Below are 27,944 nucleotides of genomic sequence, written 5' to 3'. Positions count from 1 at the left end.
ACTCTCAGTTACTGAGAGCATGAGTATTTTCTATGGATTCTGGCAAGAAAAGTAAAAGTAGATGATGAGAGCAGCTTTATTTCAGATAGTATACTTTTTTCCTACTGGCATTTCAGGTGTTGGGGAAAGTGGTGAAAAATTTGTAGTCCATCATAATTCTGGTTTCATTAAATTTATGTTATAAAATAGCATAAGTCTTCATCTGTGATGGAGACAAATTATAAACTTAATTTTTATATAGGTTTCTCATCCAAATATTTCTATGCCGCAAACACAAAAAAAAATGATTCCTTTTGTATATATCATTGATCAGTATATCTCCTAGAAAAACAGAGAAGAAAAAATACTGTGTTCATTTTATTCCTTAGATCAGTACGATGGAGCATGAATTTTCAATAAAGGAACATGGGTTTGAAGTTCAGTTAAGAGAGATGGAAGACAGTAATCGAAATTCCACAGTTGAACTGAGGCATCTCTTAGCAACTCAGCAGAAGGCAGCCTGTAGGTGGAAAGAAGAAATGAAGAAACTCACTGAGAGTGCGGAAATTAGAATCAGTAGTCTAAAGTAAGTCCACTATTAATTGTTTGATACGTTTTACAGAAGAAATTATTTAACTTTTAGTTTAATGTTCTTGCCATAATCTTTTTTGTAAAAATGTATAAATCTGGGCCTTGTACTTATATATTTTATTCAGCAAATATTTATTAAACTACTATGAAAAATATTAAGCATTATAAACCAAACTAATACTGTTTGTTTTATAAATTTTATGCATACTTCAGAAAATACAATGATTTTTGTTGGACATAGCAGTTTAGAATCTTAATACTATTTGCATATAGATATAGCATAGTAATGTTCTGTAGTTGCAACAAAATCTATGTGGCCTACAAAGCCTAAAATATTTGTTCTCTGGCCCTTTAAGAATTTGCTGACCCATGCAGAAAGAACTTGAACATTTATGACGAATGAAATGGGAAGCTATGAAGGGCTTTTAGCAAAATGATATAATCAGGCTTAACTGTTCAACAGGTCATTTTGACTGCTGTGTGATGAATAGGCTGGAGAGGATCAAGGGTAGAAGAAGAGAGAAGGCAAACCAGTACTGTAATAATCCAAGTAAAAAATGATGGTAACTTGGGTTAAGTTTTGAAGGACTGAAAATCATTTTTTTAAAAAGTTTGCTTTGGGCCGTGTTAAGTATGAGCCACGTAAAAGGCATTTAAGTCAGAATATCAACTTGTTAGTTGGATACATAAGTTTGGAGTTCAGGAAAAATATTGCAACAGGAGCAGTATATTTGGAAATCACTAACATACACATGATTTTTAAAGTCATGGAGTGAGAAGGTATAGAAACGAAGTCTGGATAGGGAAATTAAGCTATCCAAGGACTAACTTCTGAAAATTAGTTTGGAGAGATGAAAATTCCACTGAGACTGAGAAAAAATATTGAGACAAACAAGAATCAAGACAGAATGGTTAAAAATAAAAATTCAAAAAGAGTAAGCGATAAAAATAGGTGATGTTTACATTTTACAGATAAACTGAGGCTGAGGGAGGTTAAGGAACTTGTTCAAGGTCACATAGCTAACGAAGTGACAGATCCTGGTTTCAAATTTAGGCAGCTCATGTGAAGACAACATAGTCCTAACCATTAAGGTTTGTGGGGGTTTTTTGCATTTTATTATTTTTTTAATTGAAGAATATTTGCTGTACAATATTATATGTTACAGGTATACAATATAGTGATTCACAATATTTAAAGGTTTTATTTAATTTATATAATAGTTATTATAAAATATTAGCTATTTTCCCTGTGTTGTACAATATATCCTTTTGCTTATTTTATACCTAATAGTTTGCAACTCTTAATCCACTACCCCTATACTGACCCTCCCCCCTTCCCTCTCCCCACTGGTTACCACTAGTTTGTTTTCTATATCTGTGAGCCTGCTTCTTTTTTGTTATGTTCACTAGTTTCTTTTTTATGGCTTAGTAGTATTCCACTGTGTATATACTCCACATCTTTTTTTAATCCATTCATCTATTGATAGACACTTAGGTTGCTTCCATGTCTTAGCAATTGTAAATAATGCTGCTATGAACGTTGGAGTGCATGTATCTTTTCGAATTAGTGGTGGGGTTTTTTATCGTATATATACCCAAGGGTGGAATTGCCAGGTCCCATGGTAGTTCTATTTTTAGCTTTTGAGAAACCTCCATACTGTTTTCCACAGTGGGTGCACCAATTTACATTCCCACCAGCAATGTATGAGGGTTCCCTTTTCTCCACATCCTTGCCACCATTTGTTATTTGTGTTGTTTTTGATAGTAGCCATTCTGACATGTATGAGGTGATATTTCATTGTAGTTTTTAGCTGCATTTCCCTGATGATTAGTGATGTTGAACATCTTTTCATGTGCCTGTTGGCAATCTGTATTTCCTCTTTGGAAAAATGTCAGGTAAGCCTGTATCACTATAAACTTCCCTCTTAGACCTTGTTTTGCTGTGTCCCATAAGTTTTGGATTGTTGTGTTTTCATTTTCATTTGTCTCTTTTTTATTTCCTCTCTGATTTCTTCAATGATCCATTGCTTGTTTAATAGCATATTGTTTAGCCTGCACATGTTTGTGTTTTTTACAGTTTTTTCCTTGTAGTTAGTTGATTTCTAGTCTCATAGCTTTGTGGTCAGAAAAGATGCTTGATATGATTTCAATTTTCTTAAATTTATCAAGGCTTGTTTTCTGGTCTAGCATGTGATCTATCCTGGAGAATGTTCCATTTGCATTTGAAAAGAATGTATTTTGCTGCTTTCAGGTGGAATACTCTATATATATCAATTAAGTTCATTTGGTCTGATGTGTCTTTTAAGGCAAGGATTTCCTTATTGATTTTATGTCTGGATGATCTGTCCATTGATGTAAGTGGTGTATCAAAGTCCCCCACTATTTTGTATTACTGTCAATTTCTCCTTTTATGTTCATTGATATTTGCCTTATGTATTTAGGTGCTCCTATGTTGGGTACATATATATTTACAGTTGTTGTATCTTTTTCTTGATTTTATCCTTTGATCATTATGTATTGTCCTTCTTTGTCTCTTCCAACAGTCTTTATTTTAAAGCCTATTTTATCTGATATAAGTATTGCTACTCTGGGTTTCTTTTGATTTCCATTTGCATGGAATACCTTTTTCCATCCCCTCACTTTCAGTTTGTGCATGTCTCTAGATCTGAAGTGAGTCTCTTGTAGGCAGCATATATATGGGTCTTTTTTTGTGTCCCGTCAGCCACTGTGTGTCTTTTGGTTGGAACATTTAGTCCATTCACATTTAAGGTGATTATTGGTACGTATGTTCTTATTGCCATTTTGTTCATTGTTTGGGGCTTATTTTTGTAGGCCTTTTCTTCCCCTTTCTTCCTTTGTTCTCTTGTGACTTTATTACTATCTTTAGTGTTATGTTTGGATTCCTTTTTCTTTTTTGTGTATATATCTGTTACAGATTTTTGTTTTGCAGTTACCATGAGGTTTTTGTAAAGCAGTATAGGTACTGCTTCATATATAAAGCAGTTTTACATTGTTTTACATTGCCAATCTCTTAATTTCGAATGCATTTTAAAACCCTGCATTTGTACTGTCTTCCCTTCATGATTACTATTTTTGATGTCATATTTTACATCTAATTTTTTTGAGTATCTCTTAACTACTTATTGTGGATATAGATAATTTTACTACTTTTGTCTTTTAACCTTCCTACTGGCTTTGTGTGTGGATGATTTCCTAACCTTTACTGTATGTTTGCCTTTACTGGTGAGTTTTCCATTCAGTAATTTTCTTGTTTCTAGCTGTGGCCTTTTCTTTTTCTCCTAGAGAAGTTCCTTTAACATTTATTGGAAAGCTGGTTTGGTGGTGCTGAAGTTTATCTTTTGTCTTTAAAGCTTTTGATTTCTCTGTCAATCTGAAGGTGAGCCTTGTTGGGTATTCTTGGTTTGTAGGCTTTTTCCTTTCATCACTTTAAATGTATAGTGCCACGCCCTACTCACCTGCAGAGTTTCTGCTGAAAAGTCAGCTGATAGCCTTATGGGCATTCCCTTGTATGTTATTTGTTTCTTTTCCCTTGCTGCTTTTAATATTCTCTCTTTATCTTTAATTCTTGTCATTTTAATTACAGTGTTCTTGGTATGTTCCTTTTTGGGACTCTCTGCACTTCCTGGACTTGGGGGACTGTTTCCTTTCCCAGGTTAGGGAAATTTTCATCTGTTATGACTTCTGATATTTTCTCAGGCCTTTTCTCTCACTATTCTTCTTCTTGGGACCCCTGAAATGCTAATATTACTGTGCGTAACGTTGTCCCAGAGGTCTCTTAAACTGTCCTCATTTGTTTTCATTCTTTTTTCTTTTTCTGTTCAGTGGCAGTGATTTCCACTACTCTGTCTTCTAGCTCACTGATCCGTTGCTCTTCATCATTTAGTCTCCTGTTGATTCTTTATAGTGTATTTTTCATTTCAGTTGTTGTAGTCTTCATCTCTGGTTGTTTGTTCCTCATATTTTCTAACTCTTTGTGACAAACTACTGACTTCTTGCTCTGTGCATCCATTTTTCTCCCAAGTTCTTTGATCATCTTTATGATCATTACTTTGAACTCTTTCTTGGGTAAATTGCCTATCTCCACTTTACTTATTTCTTCTTCCAGGATTTTATCTCTTCCTTCGTCTGCAACATATTCCTCTGTTGCTATTCATATTATTCGTACTTTTATGTATGTGGTAGGTTAGTTATGCTTCTCAATCTTGGAGAAGTGGCCTTTTGTAGGAAATGTCCTGTGTGTCCCAGCAGCATACTCCCCTCTTGTCGCCCAAGCTATACATTCTATGGGTTCCCCCTAAGAGGTCTATGTGTGTCCTTGTGTTGTGGCAGGCTGACCATGTGGGCAGTCTGGTAGGCTTGTTGTCCCCTAGCCTGGTTGGTTGCCAGGCCCTGCCTTGTGCAGATGCTGCTGGCTACTGGTTAGTGAGACCTGGTCACGAAGCAGCTCGCTGCAGAACCCTAGCGGGCTCTGGGCTAGTGCTGGCTCGCTGGTGGGCAGAGTCAGTGTCTAAAAGACTCCAGGCTGTTGCTTGCCCACTGGTTGGTGATGCCAGGTCCTGGGGTTAATGCTGTACCAGTGGCAGGCAAAGCCAGGTCCTGGAGTCTGGCTATAGGGCCGAAGGATCCCAGAGCTGGTGTCATATTGCTGGTGAGCAGGGGCTGGTTCCTGACATAGTTGGTTATGGGGGATTGTGGTGTTCCGAAGCTTGCCTTGGCCTGCTGTGCATGGGCTGGGTGTGAAGGCTACAGGATCATAGTTTTCTTGCATCTGGTGTCTACCCGCTCTGGGTGATGCTGGTTTAGAGGCTTGTGCAGACTTCCTGGAGGGCAGGGCCAGTGCCTGCTCAGTGGTGGGTGGAGCTGGGTCTTGGTCCTTTGGTGGGCAGAGCCATGTCTAGACGCAACTGTGGCCTCAGGAAGTCTTTAGGCAGCCTGTCTGCTGATGGATGGGCTGTGTCTCCACCCAGTTAGTTGTTTGGCCTGAGGCGTCCCAACACTGGTGCCTGCGGGCTGTTTGGTGGTACCAGGTCTTGGCACTAATGAGCTAGAGGGAGGATCTCAAGACGGCAGCCACAAGCATCAGTGTCCACACAGTATATAGCTTCTACATATGGCTGCCACCAGTGTCTATGTCCCCAGGATGAGTCACAGCCATCCCTACCTCTCCAGGAGACTCTCCAAGACGAACAGGTAAGTCTGGCCCAGGCTTCTATCAAATTACTGCTTTTGCCCTGGGTCCTGGTGCACATAAGATTTTGTGTGTGCCCTTTAAGAATGAAGTTTCTAATGAACCTTTCAGTTTGGCACTCTGTGGTTGTCTTGTTAATTATGGTAAGAACAGTTTTGGTGGAATGCTGGAATGAAAATGTAGTTAGAATAAATTTAAGAGAAAAGAAAAGGTTTTGCTTCCATTTAATGGTGAAGTAGGAAATTTGGACCTGCCCTCTACCACGACTAAAAAAGTTACATGAATTATAGAAAGCATCTACTAAGAGTATTAAATAACTAACAAAAAAATTATTACCAGTTTGACTTTATCCCAGGAATGCAAAACTATTAAAATATTAGAAAATAAATTGATGTTATTTACCACATTAACTTATTAATTAATTAAAAGAGAAAAATCATAAGTTCTTCTCAATAGATACAGAAAAAGGATTTGAGAAAATTTAATATCTCTCCATTTATGATTTTCAATATATCTCTTAGCAAACTAGGAATAGAATTTCCTTAATTTTATGAAGGCATCTATTCTAAACATTATTCCTAACAGCAAAATAAAATAAAGTGTTAATAACTTTCCTTTGAAGATTGGGAAGATGACAAAGAAGACCACTGTTACCACTTCTGTTAGTATTTGTACCAGAAGTCCTAATCAGTGCACTATGGCAAGGAAAAGAAATAAAAGGTAAGGAAAGGAAGGAAGTAAACAGTCATTCTTCACAGACAGCATAACTGTATATGTAGAAAATCTAAAATAATTCATAGACAGAGTATTAGGTGAACATACAAAAATCAATTGTGTTTCTACATACATAGCAGCAACAAACATTTCAAAATAAAACTTTAAAAATAGTAAAATTTACAATGCATCAAAATATATCAAATACCCACGAATAAATTTAACAAATGAGGTATAAGACTTCTACATGAAAACTATGATATTAAAAGTAATTTTAAAAAAACTTTTTTGAATTTTAAAAAATAAAATAAAAAATAAAACTAATTAAAGAAGACCTAAGTAAGTAGAGATCATGTTAATTGATCAGAATACTCAGCATTATAAATTTGTTAGCACTCCCCACCCTGACTGTATGTAGAGTCAGTGTAACCCCAGTCAAAATACTAGCACATGGAGGAGTATCCAAAACATATTAAGTGAAAAAAAAAAAGTAGTATATAGTGTGTATAGTATTCTACCATTGGCAGGGAGGGCATTTGAGTGTGTGTGTGTACATATATATACAAACATGCTATATATACACTGCGTTCAGACAGACAGACTCACACATACACGCACATTCTGCTTTTTTAAAAAAGAGAAGACAAAAAATAATTTAAATGGTTTTCCATGAGGGGAGAGAAGAGGATAAGGATGAAGACTAGACTTCTTTAAATGAACCTTGTTTTATAGATTTGTAGGCTTGACTTTGAAACTATATAAATGTTTATATAATGTTTTTTGTTTTTTATTTGTTTTTGGCTGCATTGGGTCTTCGTTGCTGTGCGCGGGCTTTCTCTAGTTGTGGCAAGTTGGGGCTACTCTTTGTTGCGGCGCGTGGGCTTCTCATTGCCATGGCTTCTCTTGTTGCGGAGCACAGGCTCTAGGTGCACGGACTTCAGTAGTTGCAGCATGCGGGCTCTAGGGCGCGTGGGCTTCAGTACTTATGGCGTGTGGGCTCAGTAGTTGTGGCTCGTGGGCTCTAGAGCGCAGGCTCAGTAGTTGAGGTGCACAGGCTTAGTTGCTCCGTGGTATGTGGGATCTTCCCGGACCAGGGATAGAACTCATGTCCCCTGCATTGGCAGGCAGATTCTTAACCACTGCGGCACCAGGGAAGTCCCTATATAATTACTTTTAATTAAATCAAATTTTAAAAACAATACCTAAAAATTGAAAGTAAAATTAAATAAATCAACAATTCTGTAGGAAGTTGATGGCTTAACTACGCAGCTGAGTTATTTCATGTGACATTTAACAGTAATTAGACTGTATACCCTAGTGAGATTAATCCTAAGGGTAAAAGGAAATGCAAAAAATATATAAAATGTGTTTAGTAGTCTTTGTTAGCAATAACATTGGTATTATTACTGTGAAACTTATAATTATAGGATAAAGCAAATGAGTAATTATATAAATGTCTTTAAGAACCAAGATTTTCATCATAAGGAGAAAAAACTCAAAGAAATTAAATAAAACTTATAATTCTAAATTGAAATTGGAAATATTAGTATATGAACTTATGCTGTGTTTTACTCTTTAAAATATATATTTCCTAGCTTTGTCCACTAAAAGGACCTAGATACAGTGACCAGTATTCAGATACAATGAGGTATCCTAAAAGAAACCAGGACTCCTTAGATGAATGACTGATAACAGATCGGGGATAGGAAAGTACAAGATGAGCCTGGAAAACACCCTGTGGTAGCAGAAGGCTAAGAAGGTATCAAGATTAAAAGGACCCAGGAGCCAACTTGAGGAAGCTCCCACTGACCCATGTGGTGACAGTTTGAGCATCAAAAAGAATATCTGCAGTAAATTGCAACATACCAAGTATATTAAAAGTCTGTGACTTCAGAATGATATTACATAAAGCAAAAATTCTTTGGTTACCTTTGGAAGACGTTATAGAAACAACTCTTTCTGAAAAGAAGATAAACCAAAAAATCCAGCATTTATTCTACTCTTCCTGTACTCACTATACTTCACCAAATGCTGCTTGGACTTTCCTATCATAATAGCCCTTACTTCACTGGTTAGGGAACCAACGTAGAGATTTTGCCAGTTAATTGCTCAATATGTCTCTTCCAGTTATGCATCTCAGAACCAGGGAGATAACCACAGGGTAGGATTATGGACACCCTGGGTCCACTGTGAGACAACTCAAGCCAAAACTCCTTTGATGACCTGACCTACATTAACCTCTCTGGTTGGTGGACCACAGTGGTATTTGGGGTCTCCAGGAATTTGTCATTTCAGCAAGTGTCCAGTAATCCTGAAAGTGTCTGAATTTCCCCTTCCCCATTGCATGGTTACCCTGCCTGCTCTTCACAGGTCCTTCTTAGGGGAAGGCCAGGAGGAAGTATATATGGATTTATAAAAGGTTCAAAGGAACCTACAGCTCCTTCCTTCATTCAAGAGCTCTGAGTCTGTGAACTGATTCAAGTTTGAGAATTGGTTAAAGGGTCATGACACTGTCTTACAATGATTCAAGACTGCTACTCACAAGACCTAGAGCTTTTCTATTTCTGCAAATCAAATAAGACTTTAGTAGACTGCCCATCTATTTCAGTTCCAGGGTGACAGTGATAAAATTATCAAGCCCCAAAGATCTCTGTAAATCAGACTTTACTGATTACTACTTCAACTCTACTGCCATTCCAGTAATGATGACTGCATTTTCTTTGGAGATTTAATGTCAGTACATCACCCTTGCTGTTGAGAATTGTATCATTTTCTTTAACTTCAGGAAGCCCAGTTCCGTGGTAGCAATTCCCACTGTCATTTCAGTCCAACAGAGAATAACCACTACAGAGCTCTTCAGGGATACTGGGGCAACTGTTGTGACTATATTTCTCATAGTCTTGGTGAAGGAAATGTCCTCTGGACCCTCCTGGGGGACATAGTTGAAAGATGGATGAATTGGTTTTAACATTTAAAAAGCCTACCCTAGCTTTCCAGTCTCCCTAACTTTTGATAACTTCCTCGACACCAGTGATTCTCAAGTGGGGATGATTTTTGTCCTCCTCCCCTCCCTGGAGCATTTGTCTTGAAAATATCCAGACACATTCAGGGATGCTATTGGCATCTAGTGTAGGGGACAGGGATGCTGTTAAACATCGTGCAATGCTCAGGACAGCACTGCACAGCAAAGAATTTTCCAGCCAATGGTGTCAGTAGTGCCAAGGTTGAGAAACCCTGCTCTACTCTATAACAAGGAGCTTCTTACATTTCAGTGTTCAGTATAGGTCACCTTTGAATCCAGATTTTGTTCAACTGACCAAGCAAACCAAAATACTCAAGCTAATTCATTGGATCTAGAATATCTGCTTTGTGAGCCCATATTGGTAAGTGTGGCTTAATCCAATGTTTTATTCTTTCTGCTGTAATCTAACACCCTTAGGATCTATTCTCACACATACTTTCTATGTGTAAAATTGGCAGAATCATAATTATTTTAGTGCATTCTGCCTCCTCACAGGTCTTGTTTTGTACCTCATTTCCTAGAGCTTATTAGACTTCAGTCTGGCTACAGATATAGAAGCAATGGATGATGGTAAGGTAAATCGTGAAGGGAGTCACCTATTCCTTGCAAGGCAACCCTCTCAGGTGAGGCCACGTTTCAGGCAAAGGAGACTTACCTTTCCAAACAGAGTAGAAGGACTGCTTCTACTGGCAAAGGAGGCATTGCAGAATTTAAGGGTTCAAGGCTCCAGCTTCATTGGAGTCTGTCTGTTCACATGTCCCCATTTCAATTTGTAGGGGTGAAAAGACCCTGCAAGGTTGGGAATTCAGGCTGTGGTGTAGTTCAGCCATCCATGGAATTAGACTTTGGATTTGATTATCAGAAAACTCAGCCTTGCAGCCAGTGGAGATAAGGGTTTCTTTTAGGGTAGTCATGGTAGATTTCAGGCCCCTAATCTAGACTTTGAGCTCATAATTGAAAACTCTGACCTCTTTATTTTTATTTTCAAAGTTCTCCATTGTACCTAAAAGCTGCATTATACTCTTCATTCACTAAACTATTCTATGTCATTAATTATTTGGTCACTCAAAACCATATGTTGTACAGGCACTCGATTATATAGGTAATAATTTAAGTAACTCTTTTACCTTTGCGTACCATGGATTACCAGTGTCCCCTTTACCACTGGCCTTTAAATTTAATCAAAGCATAGAACCAATTTTAGATAACTCACGACCAGTTAGAGTACTCATTCATAGGTTATATTCCTCTGGAACTTCTTCTGGTACCAGTTCCTCTATGTATCAGGTTTTATTCAGGGAAACAGAGCTACTCCAGGTGATATAGAATATGGGATTTATTTTGGAAATTAGGCCTTACACAGTGGCGCTGGTAGAGGAACCAATGCAATGTCGTTGTGTCTGCATCTCATGCTAATCCTGAAGTCACTGTGTGTCAGCTAAATCAGCGGTTGTGAAGGAAACCTGGATGTAGATGAGAGCACTCACAAGGACAAACAAGAACCCTATTTTCACCTGTCTTTCACCACATCTACCTCCAACCACTTTCATGGATGATCTGCAGGAGAAGCTGTTGCCCTTCACCATGGATCTGTATATGACCCAAGAGGCCAAAAGAGGACATCTGCCAAGAGGCAGAAGATGGAATTGCTGTGGGTTCTGGTGGTGCCCCACACCAACATAGTGACCTAACATACCAGCAACTGTGCATGAGTTGCCACAGTGCCAGGTGCCCGCCAGCTTCACAGCCTACTGCACAAATTTCTCTTATGGTCAACACCAGCCTAGGACCAGGCAGGGAAAGGAATCCTGGAAAAACATAATTCCAGCTTAACTAAGTTGATGCAGTTGAAAGCAAACCACCATGTGTTTGTCATAATGTAATTCTTGATGTTGGGCAGTTCACAATGCTTACATAAGGAAAAACAAAGCCATATAAAATAATGTAGACTTAACATCAATCTAAAGAGTATATTTATGATAGCTGTAATTTCTTGAATACACATTCTTTGCCACTTTACGTACTCCTTTAATCATCTCAAAAACTTTATGAAATAAATGCTATTATACCCCCTGTATTAGGGTTTCTCAGAGAAACAGAACCAATAGGGTGTGTGTGTGTGTGTGTGTGTGTGTGTCTATAAAAGGGTTTATTTTAAGGAATTGGCTCAACTGATTATAGAGGCTTGGTGAGTCCAAACTCTGATGGAGAAGACTGGCAGGCTAGAGATTTAAGGAGTTGCATTTCAAACCCACAGGCATTCGTGCTGGAGACATGAAAAGCCAGTGTTACTGTTCAATCCAAAGGTTGTCTACTGCAGAGTTCCCTCTTGCTTGGGGCAAGTCAGCTTTTTGTTCTATTCAGGCCATCAACTGATTATATGAGGCCCACCCACATTATGAAGGGCATTCTGCTTTACTTAAAGTCCAGTGACTTAAATGTAAATCTCATCCAGAAACACTGTCATAGAAACATCCAGAATAATGTTTAACCAAATCTGGGCACCACGGCCCAGCCAAGTTGACACATAAAATTAACTGTCACACTCCCTTGTCATACATGAGGAAACTCCGGACTTTAAAAAGTTTATACAAGTCTACAATTCATTATCTGCAATTCCAAATTCAAAAGAACTCTGAAAACAGTCTTTTTCTAAGTTATATGCGTACACTTCTGTAAAAAAACCTGACATGAAATGATAGGAAGCGATTTATGATACAAGTGTATCTACGTGTGCCCACACACATATACACATGTATATAGATACACAGAAACATTTCCTTAATTGTGCCTATTCATATGTTTTACTGAAAAATATTTATAAACATTATAAACTCTATCCTACTCTAAACCCATAAAATATTTTTCTTGGATGCTTGGATTTTGGTATATTGTATATGTAATTTGTGCACACCAACTGATCACTCCCAGTAGATTATTGATAGTGAGTGTGTTTTATTTTTGTTTGTATTCCCTGAAGTATTGAGCAAAGTGCCTTGCCAAAAGGAAACACATAGAATGTTGAATTTAACTGCCTTGAGTCTATCAAAATAGTTTTAATACTACTCTGTCTGCTGCTTGTAGTCTGGGCTAGAAAGATTATTAATGCTTTTTACAGTTTATGACTTCAGGAATACGACTTGATTTTTTGAAAAGTAATTTTATCCCAGTTATACATGTATTTCTTTTTATTTTTTATTGGAGTATAGTTGATTTACAATGTTGTATTCATTTCTGATATAAAGTAAAGTAAATCAGTTATACATATACATATATCCACTCTTTTTTAGATGCTTTTCCCATATAGGTCATTACAGAGTATTGAGTAGAGTTACCTGTGCTATACAGTAGCTTCTTAATTAGTTATCTATTTTATATATAGTAGTGTGTATATGTCAATACCAATCTCCCAACTTATCCCTTCCCCCTGGTAACCATAAGTTTGTTTTCTACAACTGTAACTCTTTCTTTTTTGTAAATAAGTTCATTTGTACCATTTTTTTAGATTCCACATATAAGCAATTTCATATGATATTTGTCTTTCTCTGTCTGACTTACTTCACTCAGTATGACAATGTCTAAGTCCATCCATGTCACTGCAGATGGCATTATTTTCTTCCTTTTTATAGCTGAGTAATATTCCATTGTATATATGTACCACCTCTTTTTTAACCATTCCTCTGTCAGTGGACATTTAGGTTGCTTCCACGTCTTGGCTATTGTAAATAGTGCTGCAGTGAACATTGGGGTGCATGTGTATTTTCGAATTATGGTTTTCTCCAGATACATCTCCAGATATATAGGAGTGGCATTGCTGGATCATATGGTTGCTCTATTTTTAGTTTTTTTAAGGAACCTCCATACTGTTCTCCATAGTACCAATTTACATTCCCACTAACAGTGTAGCCTTTTCTCCACACCCTCTCCAGCATTTATTTATTTATTTATTTTATTTTTATTTTTATTTTTTTTGGGGGTACGCAGGCCTCTCACCATTGTGGCCTCTCCCATTGCGGAGCACAGGCTCCGGACGCGCAGGCTCAGTGGCCATGGCTCACAGGCCCAGCCACTCCGCGGCACGTGGGATCTTCCCGGATGGGGGCACGAACCTGTGTCCCCTGCATTGGCAGGCGGACTCGCAACCACTGCGCCACCAGGGAAGCCCTCCAGCATTTATTGTTTGTAGATTTTTTGATGACGGCCATTCTAACCAGTGTGAGGTGATAGCTCATTGTAGTTTTGATCTACATTTCTCTAATAATTAGTGACGTTGAGCATCTTTTCATGTGCCTCTTCACCAACTGTATGTCTTCTTTGGAGAAATGTCTATTTAGGTCTTCTGCCCATTTTTTGATTGGGTTGTTTGTTTTTTTGATATTGAGCTGCCTGAGCTGTTTGTATATTTTGGAGATTAATCCCTTGTCAGTTACTTCATTTGCAAATATTTTCTCCCATTCTGAGGGCTGTCTTTTCATTTTGTTTATGGTTTTCTTTGCTGTGCAAAAGCTTTTAAGTTTCATTAGGTCCCATTTTTTTATTTTTGTTTTTATTTTCATCACTCTAGGAGGTAGGTCAAAAAATATCTTGCTGTGATTTATGTCAAAGAATGTTCTTCCTGTTATCCTCTAATAGTTTTATAGTGTCTCGTCTTACATTTAGGTCTTTAAACCATTTTGAGTTTATTTTTGTGTGGTGTTAGGGAGCATTCTAATTTCATTCTTTTACATGTAACTGTCCAGTTTCCCCAGCACCACTTATTGAAGAGATTGTCTTTTCTCCATTGTATATTCTTGCCTCCTTTGTCATAGATTAGGCGACTGTAGGTGCATGGGTTTATCTCTGGGCTTTCTGTCCTGTTCCATTGATCTATATTTCTGTCTCTGTGCCAGTACCATACTGTTTTTTTTTGTTGTTTGTTTGTTTGTTTTGCAGCACACAGGCCTCCCACTGCTGTCGCCTCTCCTGTTGCGGAGCACAGGCTCTGGGCATGCAGGCTCAGCGGCCATGGCTCACGGGCCCAGCCGCTCCGTGGCATGTGGAATCTTCCCGGACCGGGGCATGAACCCACGTCCCCTGCATTGGCAGGCGGACTCTCAACAAGTGCGCCACCAGGGAAGCCCCTACCATACTGTTTTGATTACTGTAACTTTGTAGTATAGCCTGAAGTCAGGGAGCCTGATTCCTCCAGCTCCATTTTTCTTTCTCAAGATTGATTTGGCTATTCGGGGTCTTTTTTTTTTTTTTTGCGGTCCGCGGGCCTCTGCCATTGCGGAGCACAGGCTCCGGGCACGCAGGCTCAGCGGCCATGGCTCGCGGGCCCAGCCGCTCTGCAGCATGCGGGATCCTCCCAGACCGGGGCACGAACCCGTGTCCCCTGCATCGGCAGGCAGACCCCCAACTGCACCCCCAGGGAAGCCCCTATTCGGGGTCTTTTGTGTGTCCATACAGATTGCAAAATTTTATGTTCTAACTCAGTGAAAAAATCTATTGGTAATTTGATAGAGATTGCATTCAATCTGTAGGTATTTTGGATAGTATGGTTATCTTGACAGTATTGATTCTTCCAATCTAAGAAGCATGGTATATATCTCCATCTGTTTGTGTCATCTTTGATTTCTTTCATAAGTGTCTTATAGTTTTCTGAGTACAGGTCTTTTACCTCTTTAGATAGTTTTATTCCTAGGTATTTTATTCTTTTTGATGCAGTGATAAATGGGATTGTTTCCTTAATTTCTCTTTCTGATATTTCATTGCTAGTGTATAGGAATGCAAGAGATTTGTGTGCATTAATTTTGTATCCTGCAACTTAACCAAATTCACTGATGAGCGTTAATAATTTTCTGGTAGCATCTTTAGGATTTTCTATGTATAGTACCATGTCATCTGCAAACAGTGACAGCTTTACTTCTTTTTCTCCAATTTGGATTCCTTTTATTTCTTTTTCTTCTCTGGTTGCTGTGGCTAGGGCTTCCAAAACTATGTTGAATAAAAGTGGTGAGAGTGGACATCCTTGTCTTGTTCTGATCTTAGAGGAAATGCTTTCAGTTTTTCACCATTGAGAATGATATTTTCTGTGGGTTTGTCATATATGGCCTTTTTTATGTTGAGGTAGGTTCCCTCTATGCCCACTTTCTGGAGAGTTTTTATCATAAATGGGTGTTGAATTTTGTCAAAAGGTTTTTCTTCATTTATTGAGATGATCATATGGGGGTTGGGGGGCAGGTTTTAATTTTTATGATCATATGGTTTTTATTCTTCATTTTTTTAATGTGGGGTATCACAATGATTGATTTTCATATATTGAAAAATACTTGCATCCCTGGGCTAAATCCCACTTGATCATGGTGTATGATCCTTTTAATGTGCTGTTGAATCCGGTTTGCTAGTATTTTGTTGAGGATTTTTGCATCTATGTTTATCAGTGATATTGGCCTGTAATTTTCTTTTTTTGTGGTATCTCTGTCTGGTTTTGGTATCAGGGTGATGGTGGCCTCGTAGAAGGAGCTTGGGAGTGTTCCTTCCTCTGCAAATTTTTGGAAAGATAGGTGTTAACCCTTCTCTAAATGTTTGATAGAATTCACTTGTGAAGCCATCTGGTCCTGGGCTTTAGTTTGTTTGAAGTTTTTTAATCACAGTTTCAATTTCAGTACTTGTGATTGGTCCATTCATATTTTCTATTTCTTCTTGGTTCAGTCTTGGAAGATTGTACCTTACTAAGAATTTATCCATTTCTTCTGTGTTTTCCATTTTATTGGCATGATAGTTGCTAGTAGTAGTCTCTCATGATCCTTTGTGTTTCTGTGGTGTCTGTTGTAACTTCTCCTTTTTCATTTCTAATTCTACTTATTTGAGTCCTCTCCTTTTTTTTCTTTATGAGTCTGGCTAAAGGTTTATCAATTTTGTTTATCTTCTCAAAGAACCAGCTTTTAGTTTCATTGATCTTTTCTGTTGCTTTCTTCATCTCTCTTTCATTTATTCCTGCTCTGATCTTTATGATTTCTTTCCTTCTATTAACTTTGGGTTTTGTTTGTCTTCTTTGTCTAGTTGCTTTAGGTATAAGGTTAGGTTGTTTATGTGAGATTTTTCTTGTTTCCTGAGGTAACATTTATTGCTATAAACTTGCCTCTTAGAACTGCGTTTGCTCCATCCCATAGGTTTTGGATCATTGTGCTTCCATTGTCATTTGCCTCTAGCTATTTTTTGATTTCCTCTTTGATTTCTTCAGTGATCCATTGGTTGTTTAGTAACATATTATTTAGCCTCCATGTGTTTGTGCTTTTTGCAGTTTTTTTTTTCCTGTAATTGATTTATAATCTCATAGCATTGTGGTTGGAAAAGATGCTTGATATGATTTCTTAAATTTACCGAGGCTTGATTTGTGGGCCAAGATGTGATCTATCCTGGAGAATGTTCCATGTGCACTTGAGAAGAAAGTGTCTTCGGCTGCTTTCAGATGGGATGTTCTATAAATATCAATAAGTCTATCTGGCCTAATGTTTCATTTAAGACTCCTGTTTTCTTATTGCTTTTCTTTCTGGATGATCTGCCCGTTGGTTGTAAGTGGCATGTTAAAGTCTGCCACTATCACTGTGTTTTACTGTCAGTTTCCCCTTTTATGGCTGTTAGCATTTGCCTTATATATTGAGGTGCTCCTGTGTTGGTTGCATATATATTTATAATTGTTATGTCTTCTTCTTGGATTGATCCCTTGATGATTATGTAGTGTCCTTCCTTGTCTCTTGTAACAGTCTATTTTAACGTCTCTTTTGTCTGCTATGAGTATTGCTACTCTGGCTTTCTTTTGTTTTCCATTTGCATGGAACATCTTTTCTCATCTGCTCACTTACAGTCTATATGTGTCCGTAGTTCTGAAATGGGTCTCTTGTATATACAGGTCTTATTTTTATATCCATTCAGCCAGTCTATATCTTTTGGTTGGAGCATTTAATCCATTTACATTTAAGGTAATTATCAATAGGTATGTTCCTAAATCCATTTTCTTAATTGTTTCTGGTTTGTTTTTGTAGGTCTTTTTTCTTCCCTTCCTCTTTTGTTCTCTCCTCTTGTGGTTTTATGACCATCTTTAGTGTTGTGTGGGGGTTGCTTTTTCTTTTGTGTGTGTGTATCTATTGTAGTTTTTTGGTTTGCACTTCCCATGAGGTTTTGATATAGCAACCTATATATATACAAGGTTGTTTTAAGTTGCTGGTCTCTTAATTTCAAATGCAATTCCCATTTCCTGCATTTGTAGTCTCCTCATGGTTGTGGGTTTTGATATCATATTTGTGTGTGGATGATTTCTTACTTTTACTGTATGTTTACCTTTACCAGTGAACTTTCCCATACCTGATTTTCTTGTTTCTAGTTGTAGCCTCTCCCACTGCCCCCACCTAGAGAAGTCCCTTTAGCATTTGTTTCAAAGCTTATTTGGTGGTGATGAATTCTCTTAGTTTTTGCTTGTCTGTAAAGCTTTTGACTTCTCCATCGAATCTGAATGAGTCTTGCTGGGTAGAGTATTCTTGGTTGTAGGTTTTTCCCTTTCATTACTTTAAATATATCATACCGCTCCCTCTGGCATACAGAGTTTCTGCTGAAAAATCAGCATATAACCTTATGGGGATTCCCTTGTAGGTTATTTGTTGCTTTTTCCCCTGTTGCTTTTAATAGTTTTTCTTTGTATTTAATTTTTGTCAGTTTGATCATTATGTATCTTGGTGTGTTCCTCCTTGGATTTATCCTGTATGGGACTCTCTATGCTTCCTGGACTTGAGTGACTATTTCCTTTCCCATGTCAGAGAAATATCTCTTCAAATACTTTCTCAGGCCTTTCTCTTTCTCTTCTTCTGGGAGTCCTATAATGCACATGTTGAAGCGTTTAATGTTGTCCCAGAGGTCTCTGAGACAATCCTCATTTCTTTTCATTCTTTTTTCTTTATTCTGTTCTACTGTGACAGTGATTTCCACCACTATGTTTCCAGCTCACTTATTCATTCTTCTGCCTCTGTTATTGATTTCTTCCAGTGTGTTTTTCATTTCAGTTATTGTGTTGTTCATCTCTGTCTGTTTGTTCTTCACATCTTCTATCTCTTTGTCAAACATTTCTTTTATCTTCTTGGTCTGAGCCTCCATTCTTTTTCTGAGATTTTAGATCATCTTTACTATCATTGCTATGAACTCTTTTTCAGATAGATTGCCTATCTCCTCTTCATTTAGTTGTTCTTGTAGGTTTTTATCTTGCTCCTTCATCTGCAGCATATTTCTCTGTCATCTCATTTTGTCCAGTTTACTGTGTTTGTTTTCTCCTTTCTGCAGGCTGCAGGATTTTAGTTCCTCTTGCTTCTGGTGTCTGTCCCCTGGTGGGTGAGGTTGGTCCAGGGGCTTATGCAGGCTTCCTGGTGAGAGGGACTGGTGCCTGCCCTCTGGTGGGTAGCAGTGGGTCTTGTCTTTCTGGTGGGCAGGGCTCTCACAAGGGGTATATTTTGGGGTGGCTCTGAGCCTAGTACAACTTTTGGCAGCCTGTCTGTTGATGGATGGGGCTGTGTTCCTGTCTTGCTGGCTGTTTGGCCTAAGGAGTTCTAGCACTGAAGCCTGCAGGCTGTTGGGAGGGGCCGGGTCTTGGTGCTGAAATGAGGACCTCTGGGAGAGCTCACGCCAATTAATATTCCCTGGGGCATCTGCTAGTATGCTAGTAATTGGCCCTGGTGACTCTCAGGCTTTGCTTTCACCCGGCCAGCATGGAGGCTTCGCAGGCGGGATGGTGCCAGGGTGGTGACTGAGACATGCAAGCCCATTAGGCAGGAGGGGCCCGTGGTGGCAATCAAGGCAAGCAAGCTGCCCAGCCAGGGAGGGGCCGGAGGAGGTGGCGGCCAGGGATGCGTGAGCCCACTCCAGCAGGAACCCTCCCTAATACCTGGGAGGAAGGGGCTGGCTCATGAGGAGAGAGGCTGCAGTGGTGGACCCGCCCTTTGCATGTCACTCAACGATGGTGCTTCATTTCTCTGGTGGTCCGGGTTTCCTCCATGAGCATTCCCATTTGCAGAGCTCCTCATTCCCATCCCTTCTGGCTGTATCCTCACAGCCGACAACAGTCCCCTCCCCAGGTTTGCTCTCCAAACCCCATGTTCCAACACCCAGCCCCTGTGCGCACCGGCAGACACACGTCTCAGGATGGGATGAACAAGGCCGTGGTAAGGACCATCTGTGTAAGTCTCACTCTGTCCTGCCTGCATAGACCGGTTGTTGCACTCTCCTCCGAGCCCCCGAAGCTCCCCTTCGGTCCCAGCTGATCTCCCCACCAGTGAGGGGGTTTCCCCAGATGCGGGAACCTCTCCTCTCCTTCAGCTCCCCACCAGGGGTGCAGGTCCCATCCCACTTCCTCTCCTCTTCCTTTTATCCCTTTTTCTTTCTTTCGTCCTACCCGGTTACATGGGGATCTTTCTTGTCCTTTTAGGTGTCCGAGGTCCTCTGCTAGTGTTCAGCAGGTGCTCTGTGAGAACTGTTCCATTCATAGATGTGTTCTTGATGCGTTTGTGGGGAGAGATAAACTCCACGTCCTCCTCCTCCTCCTCTGCCATCTTGACTCCTATATATATGTATTTTATTATCAAGGCATTTTCACATGATTCTCATGAGTTATCTCATTACTACTAAGAGCCTGTGAGTTGTGAGATTATCCATATTTTGGAGGGTATTATTAGTTCAGAGAAATCAAATAATATCTTCAAAAATTATAGATATTCTAGATTTTAAGTTATATACATCTTAGATTCTGTACATATATATTTTAACATGTAGGATTAAATATATTTGACTAATAAACACCTTCATTTGTACGACATAAGCCCTATAAATTAAATACATATAACTAAAATTATTTTAAATGTTCTAAGATGTTTCATGCTTTTAAAGTAACCTCTAATATAAGTGTTCAGTGAAGGAAAATTTGTGTAGCTGTGTTTTCAATTATAGACAAATCAATGAATCTCATGAATTATTTTCCTCCAAAACATAAACTGAGGCAGAGATCTGGCATGGGCACAGAATATAAGTGTTCCTACATGTGACACATACAAAAGATCAAACTGGGGACTTCCCTGGTGGCGCAGTGGTTAAGAATCCGCCTGCCAATGCAGGGAACATGGGTTTAAGCCCTGGTCTGGGAAGATCTACATTCTGCAGAGCAACTAAGCCCGTGAGCCACAACTATCGAGCCTACGCTCTAGAGCCTGTGAGCCACAACTACTGAAGCCCGTGCTCCTAGAACCTGTGCCCCACAACAAGAGAAGCCACTGCAGTGAGAAGCCCGCGCACTGCTACAAAGAGTAGCCCCTGCTCGTCACAACTAGAGAAAGCCCGTGCACAGCAATGAAGACCCAACACAGCCAAAAATAAATAAATTTATTTAAAAAACAAAAAAGATCAAACTAGAGAGCAAAGATGAGGAAGAAGAGTAGACTTCAGACAACTTAGAGGAATATAAAAGAACATACCAGTGACATTAAACCAACCAGTTCAGCTATAATTGTAAAAAAAGAAAAAGTTGGATAAAATACTTTATTAGTGAAAATATGTGAGTAAATCTCAAAATATGAAACTGGTAACTGTGGTTATTTGATATAATCACTCAAGACCTTTAGTACCTACTGATAATATTAACAAGGTGATGCTAGATTGGTAAAGTCATTCATCTTTTGGTAGAACTCTTCCTAATGAGCTAAGTCAAGATAATAAAAGGCTTCTTTGATTACTCAAACCCAGTTTTCAAATATTGAGAGATGTAATAGATTTTAGGAATAAATGTTGATCTGGCTTGAGCATTGAAGGTGGGAAATACACTGCAGAAGAAAAGATCCAAAGCTCAGCAGTGAATGGTAATTTTGGAGGAACATATTTACTGGAACATAAAAATATTAGTAATCAAAAATTAATAGTAAATGACATCTTTAGTGATTCCTGGTTTATAAATTCTGTAATGACAAATGTTTACATAAATGAAATATGTTTACACTTGATGGAGGGGTTTTAAGGTGAAAACAGGTCTTGACACTAAAGATAATTGAATGCTGAAATCTAAGAAAGAAATATCACAAAAGGGAATTCTTGTTTGATTATATTATGGCATTACTATTCCCATAGATATTATTTTGATTTCATCTTCTCTGTTCAGGACTTCCATTATCAGTTTCATTAATGAATTACTAATCTCCTGAAGCTTTAAATGTGGCTCATTTGGGAAAAACATGACTTCTGTCCCCAAAATAAAGAAACAAACTGATTAGCTCCCTCCCTTTCTCTCTCTCTCCTCTTGTTTAATAGTTTCATATGCCTATGCTGGTCTTTGAAGTGAAAATAGTTTTTCTTTCTTTTTTGCTCTTCTTCCCTATGTTTTTAAATAATCCACCTTGTTTTATCTGGCTGCTTCAATAATTTTTCTTTTACTTTTTTCTCTATTTTTAGGTACTCGCACGTAAACTTGAAATAACATAGACCTTCTGATCTCAAATTCTTTTCTTTAAAAAGATTTCTATTCTTATACTATTAATTATCACCTCTTTGTTGTATTCTCCACTGTACCCCATCCAGCCCTACACCTTACCTAATGTTTGTCCTAATTTTGTAACTATCTATAGGATATTTACTATTTGTCTTGTTATTATCTTAATTTCTACATTCCAAAACCCAGTTTACAGTATTACATCTTCCAAATAGATTTCTACTTCTAATGGTCTTGTCTCTGTTATTGGTGGTACTGTTTCCCTAATCTCCTGGATATAAAACCTTTTAGCCATCTGTGACTCATTCTTTGTCTTCATTTTCTTTCAGTATCCAGGTACTGTTGATACTTCTTTTGAAATGTCTCCTATTTTTCCACTCCCAATGCCATGACTCTAGAATTTCATTGGTTATCTATTGCTATGCAACAAATTCCCCTAAAATTTAGTTGCTTAAAAACAACATTTATTCTTTCATAATGTCATGAGTCAGGGAATTTGGGAGTAGCTCACCTGGGTGATTCTGGTTCAAGTTCTCTCATGAAGTTATAATTAAGATGTGATGTGAAGATTTGATGGGAGCTGGACAATCCACTTCCAAGCCCACCCACATGGCTGTTGGCAGGAGACCTAAGTTCCTAGTGGGTTGTGGCCACACCTCAGTTCAGTGCCACGTAGCCTCTTCACAGAGAAGCAAAAGTATCCTAATGACATGGAAGCTGTCTTCCCCCTTGGCAAACAATCCAAAAGAGAGAAAAAGGAAGAAATCATAATGCCTTTTATGATGTAGTATCTGAAGTCACATGTCACTTCCACTTTATCATGTTCATTAGAAGCAAGTCTATGTCCAGCCCATATTCAAGGTGAGAAGAATTAGGCTCCACTTTTCGAAAAGAAGAATCTCAAAGAATTTGGGGGCATATTTTACAACCATCACAAGACCAAATATGCATTGTTTTGCCCAATTTGCGGATATTGCCATTCCAGCTCAAGCACCATTATTTTCCTCAAGTTTCCTGTATTTCTCCAGTCCATACTAATATGTTCAGTAATTTAGAATTACTGAAGTTCTTGGAGTCTGAAACTGTTTTTTATTAACTGTTTTTTAAAAATTATTTTCTTACCTCTTTTAGATTAGGGTCCATGGGCATACCCTCTTTATTCTTTTAAAATTTTTGTAATATAGTATAAATGCATAAAACACGTACAGTTTTTTAAAAGGTATATTGCGAACACCAATGTAACCACCTCCCAAGTCAAGAAATACCCATACTATTTCCCAGTTAGAATCCTGTTGGAGGAGTGATGTCAAAATTATAATAGCATAAGACATCCTTCATTTTTGTTCCTCTCCCTTAAACAACAAAACTCTGTCATCCATCCACAAATAAAAGTGCCTCTGTGGGAGTTGTGGGATCCAGGACTATACATACAGGAAGGGACCCGGGAGGAGCCTTGCCCAGCCATGCATTGGGTAATAGAGACACAGACCTCAGTATGGGCAGTGGAACTGGCAGAAGCCTATCAACTGGCTCTAGCCCCTTTCAGCCACAATCTGGGAGCATCTGGAGATAACTGATTTGGGCAGTCACCCCAAATCAGTTATCTGGACAAGAGAGCCTTTGTAGAAGTCCAGATATTCAGAGGAGGAATTACAGCATTCTGTTAGAGGATATATATATATTTTGACACATTGGAGTGGAATTGAGAGGAGAGGAATTGAGAGGAGACGTACGAGCTTATGAATTCTGGAATTCTGCCACGAGAGGGAGCAAGGAGCATAAAGTAGGCGTATCCATGCGAGGTCAGAGAAAGCCCCAGAACCTATATCAGGACTAACGAAAGGTATCTCTCACCTGAAGGCAGTATAGGTTGGAAGAGATGACTGCTACTTCAAATCCAAAATCAGTAACACAAAACTACAATGAACATGAAAAATCAAGGAAGTGTGACATCACCAAAAGGTCACAATTGTCCTCCAGTAACCAAACCCAAAGACCTACCTGGAGATCTGCAATTTACCCAATAAAGAATTCAAAACAGCTGTTTTAAGGAGATTCAATGAACTACAAGAAAACAGAGAAAGATAATTCAGTGAAATCAGGAAAACAATTCAGGGACAGAATGAGAAATTTAAGAAAGAGATAGAAATCATAAAAAAGAACCAAGCAGAAATTTTGGAGCTAAAGAATTCAATGAATAAAATGTAAAATTCAGTAGAGATCATTAACAGCAGAATAGATCAGACAGAAGAAAGAATCAGTTAGTTAGAGGATAGGAACAATGAGGAGATATACAAGTATAAGACAGATAATCCAGTTAGAGGAGAAAAAAGAAAAAGAATGACAAAGAGTAAAGAAAGCCAATATGATTTATCAGACACCTTCAAAAGAAACAATATCCAAATCATTGGAGTTTCAGAAGGAAAGAAAGGAAAGGGGCCAGAAAGCTTATTTAAAGAAGTAATGGCTGAGAACTTGCCAAAACTGGGGAGAGATTTAGCTGTTCAGGTTCATGAAGCTAATGGATTACCCCATTATTACAATCCAAAATGATCTTCACATTATAATGAAACTATCAAAAATCAAAGAGGGGCTTCCCTGGTGGCACAGTGGTTGAGAGTCCGCCTGCCGATGCAGGGGGACATGGGTTTGTGCCCCGGTCCGGGAGGAACCCACATGCCGCGGAGCGGCTGGGCCCGTGAGCCACGGCTGCTGAGCCTGCGCGTCCGGAGCCTGTGCTCCGCAACGGGAGAGGCCACGACAGTGAGAGGCCCGTGTACTGCAAAAAAAAAAAAAAATCAAAGAGAGAGAATCCTAAAAGCAGCAAGAGAAAAAAAGATTGTAACCTACACAGAAACCCATATTAGTCTATCAGCAGGATCTTTACGGGCCAGGAGAGAGTAGGATGGTATATTCAAAGTGCTGAAAGAAAAAATATTGCCAACCAGGAGCACTCTATCTAGCAAAGTTATCCTTCAGAAATGAAGACAAAATAAAGATTTTCCCAGATAAACAAAAGCTGAGGAAACTCATGATCACTAGATCTGCCTTACAAGAAATGCTGAAAGGAATTCTTCAAGCTGAAATGAAAAAACATTAATAAGTAACATGAAAACATATGAAAATATACAATACACTGATCAAGATAAGTAATAAAATTCAGAAAACTCTAATACTGTAATATGATGGTGTGTTAACAATTGTAGTATAAAGGTTAAGGACAAGAGTATTAAAACTAACTGTAACTACCGTAACTTGTTAATGAATACACAATATAAAAAGAGGTAAATTGTGACATTAAAAACTTAAAAGGCAGGGGAGTAAAAAGGTAGAGTTTTTGTATGCAAGCAAAGTTGCTTTCAGCATAAAACAGACTGTTCTATCCACAAGATGTTTTGTGTAAGCCTCATGGTAACCACAAAGCAAAAACCTATAGTAGATTTGCAAAAGAAAAAGAGGGGAATCAGAGCACATCATCATGGAAAATCACCAGTTCACAAAGGAGACAGTAAGAGAGGAAAAAAGGAGCAAAGGAACTGTAAAACAGCCAGGAAATAGTTAATAAGAAGGCATCAGTAAATCTTTACATATCAATAATTACTCTAAATGTAAATGGATTGAGTTCTTCATTCAAAAATAGAGAGTGGCTAGATGAATTAAAAACAAGACCCATCTATATACTGCCTACAAGAGATTCAGTTCAGCTTTAAGGACACAGGTCCAAAATGGAAACTGAAAGAGAGCAGGGGTAGCTATACTTATATCAGACAAAATAAGACTTTCATGTTGCTGTTCCTTTTCTAACTTCTTGAAATAGAAGCATGTCTCACAGGTTTTCATATTTTCCCAATGCGTGCATTCTTCTTTTTTTTTTTGCATTCTTAAATGTTATAAATTGTCCACTAGATACTGATGTAGCTTTAGCATAGTTTTGATATGTGTGGTATTTTCACAATTATTTAATTCAAAATATGTTTAAATTTTTATCTTTTCTTCTTTCAATTCATATGTTATTTATATGTACATTTTAAAATTCCTAAATATATGGGGACATTTTAGTTATCTTATTGTTAATTACTTCTGTTTTCCACAGATATGTCTTTTAGAAACAATATATTCTGTTTTAGACCATTTTGTTCATTTATATCCAGTGTAATCTAAAGTATGTTGAGATTTGTTTTCATTGTTTTATTGTAGTACATTGTATTCTGTCATTGCTTTCTTTCTCTTTCCTATCTTGTCTTCTTTATTGACTTAGTATTTTTTTCATCATTCCACTTCTCCCCCTAAGATTTGGAAATTATATACTATGTACTCTTTTGGTAGTTACCCTAGAAATTATAACATATATACTTACTATAGGAAAGTCTAAAGTTAATCAAAACCCTTATCCTCCTTCCAGATAATATAAGAATTTTGGAACATGTTAACACCACTTATTTCCCTTGCCCAACTTACATATTATTGTTGCCAGATTTTAAAGTCTGCTTTGTAATGTTTTGGTTTCACCTTACTAATTGTTTTATGTAATTACAGTTCATTTATATTAGCCCATATATTTACCACTTTCTTTATTCTGAATTTCTTCTTCTATCTCAAACATTCCAGCTAGGACTACTTTCCTTGTATCTAAGTTAGATCTTTTGGAATTTCCTTTAGTGAAGATATGCTGGTGATAAAATCTCAGCTTCTGTGTATCTGTGAAATATATTTATTTTATGTACACATTTGAATGGTATTTTTGCTGGGTATAGAATTCTGAGTTGACTCTTGTTTTCTTCCAGAAAATTAAAAACAACAATCTGTTAACCTCTGGCCTCTATTGCTTCTGTTGAGAAGTTGTCTGTCCACAGTCCTTTGAAAGTAATCTCTTCTCCTGTGGCTGCTATTAAAATGTTCTCTTTGTTTTTCTATAATTTCATTGTGATGCGTATAGGTATAGGTTTCATTTTATTTGTTGCATTTTGTGCCTTCTGAAAGTGTGGCTTGGCTTTGGTTCTAGAAAATTGCCAGGTGTCAACTCTTCAAATATGGCCTGTGGTGATCTTTACCTCCTGCCTAATGGAGAAACTGGTGCCAGACTTAACTTCCCACCAGAAACAACTAGAAAACTGGACAAAATATTTGAAACAATTGCTTTTCTGATCCATGAGAGACAAGAAAAACAAGATGAAATCTAGACTCACCTTGGATTTCTGCCTAAAGGCACTTTAAGGACCATAGTCCACAGAAGGGAGATTTCAGCCACTACCCAGTGATCCCTCTCAGTTGAGCAGAATAGAGATCAGAGTTTGATGCCTGAAACTGAAATTTGCAGGGCAGAGAACCAGAAAAGATGGAGTTACACAGAGAAAGAGACCTAGAAATCTGCATAGTGGTCCTCTTGAATGTGTTTCTAAAATCCAAGTCATGATGTCTTAGAGTGAAATTCCTCCAAGAGGCCAGGCAAACAATGAGTGGTGAGCTGTAAGCTGGAAAACGTCAAGAGCTCACACAGGGCTAGGAAATATATTATAGTTACACCCAAGTACTGTGGACAATTCTTGTTGAATACACAGGGCATGCAGTAAAGATTCCAGAATCACTTCACCTTAGAACTAAACCGGTCCAGAATTAAAAGTATTCTAAATTCACCTTGGCAAGACTTAAAACCAAGCCTCAAAATAATGAAGCTGTCCTCAAGTAATCTAACTGCCTGCCAGACAAGTCCAACACTTTTAATACTAGATAAGCAAAAAATAGTTTTCATAACCAAGAAAACTCAGTGCGTGGAAACCCACCCAGAAGTGACAGAGGTGATACAATCAATAAACAAGAAATTTAAATCAGCAATTATAAATATGTTCAGTGATTTAAAGTAACACATAAAAATGACAAGGAGAGAAATGGAACCAAATGGAAACTTGGGGATGAAAATTATAGTATCAGAAATTTTA

General features: G+C 38.1%; 1 protein-coding gene and 1 long non-coding RNA gene across 5 annotated transcripts in view; one reads left to right on the top strand and one right to left on the bottom strand.

Moving 5' to 3' along the window:
• SCLT1 (sodium channel and clathrin linker 1) overlaps window positions 1-27,944 on the top strand; it is a 258,454-nt gene that overhangs the window by 185,652 nt on the left and 44,858 nt on the right. For 2 of the 4 annotated variants that reach the window (XM_049709469.1, XM_049709468.1), the window contains exons 18-19: window positions 369-565; window positions 5,731-5,781. In XM_049709469.1, coding sequence (XP_049565426.1) covers window positions 369-565; window positions 5,731-5,781 — 248 coding nt within the window. Of the gene's footprint in view, window positions 1-368; window positions 566-1,542; window positions 1,663-5,730; window positions 5,782-27,944 lie in introns of all 4 variants that reach the window. The other 2 variants (XR_004480803.2, XM_033419426.2) reach the window with 2 other exon arrangements.
• Window positions 371-23,485, bottom strand: LOC125964313 (uncharacterized). Its single transcript, XR_007477225.1, has 3 exons — window positions 22,520-23,485; window positions 19,933-20,097; window positions 371-499 (listed from the first exon to the last, which is right to left on the bottom strand). It is a non-coding gene; the product is annotated as an uncharacterized LOC125964313 (long non-coding RNA).

Source organism: Orcinus orca, chromosome 4 (genome assembly GCF_937001465.1).
Source record: "Orcinus orca chromosome 4, mOrcOrc1.1, whole genome shotgun sequence".
Taxonomy (NCBI): domain Eukaryota; kingdom Metazoa; phylum Chordata; class Mammalia; order Artiodactyla; family Delphinidae; genus Orcinus; species Orcinus orca.
Note: the sequence above shows the minus strand (reverse complement) of the source record. Positions and strands in the feature narration are given on the sequence as shown.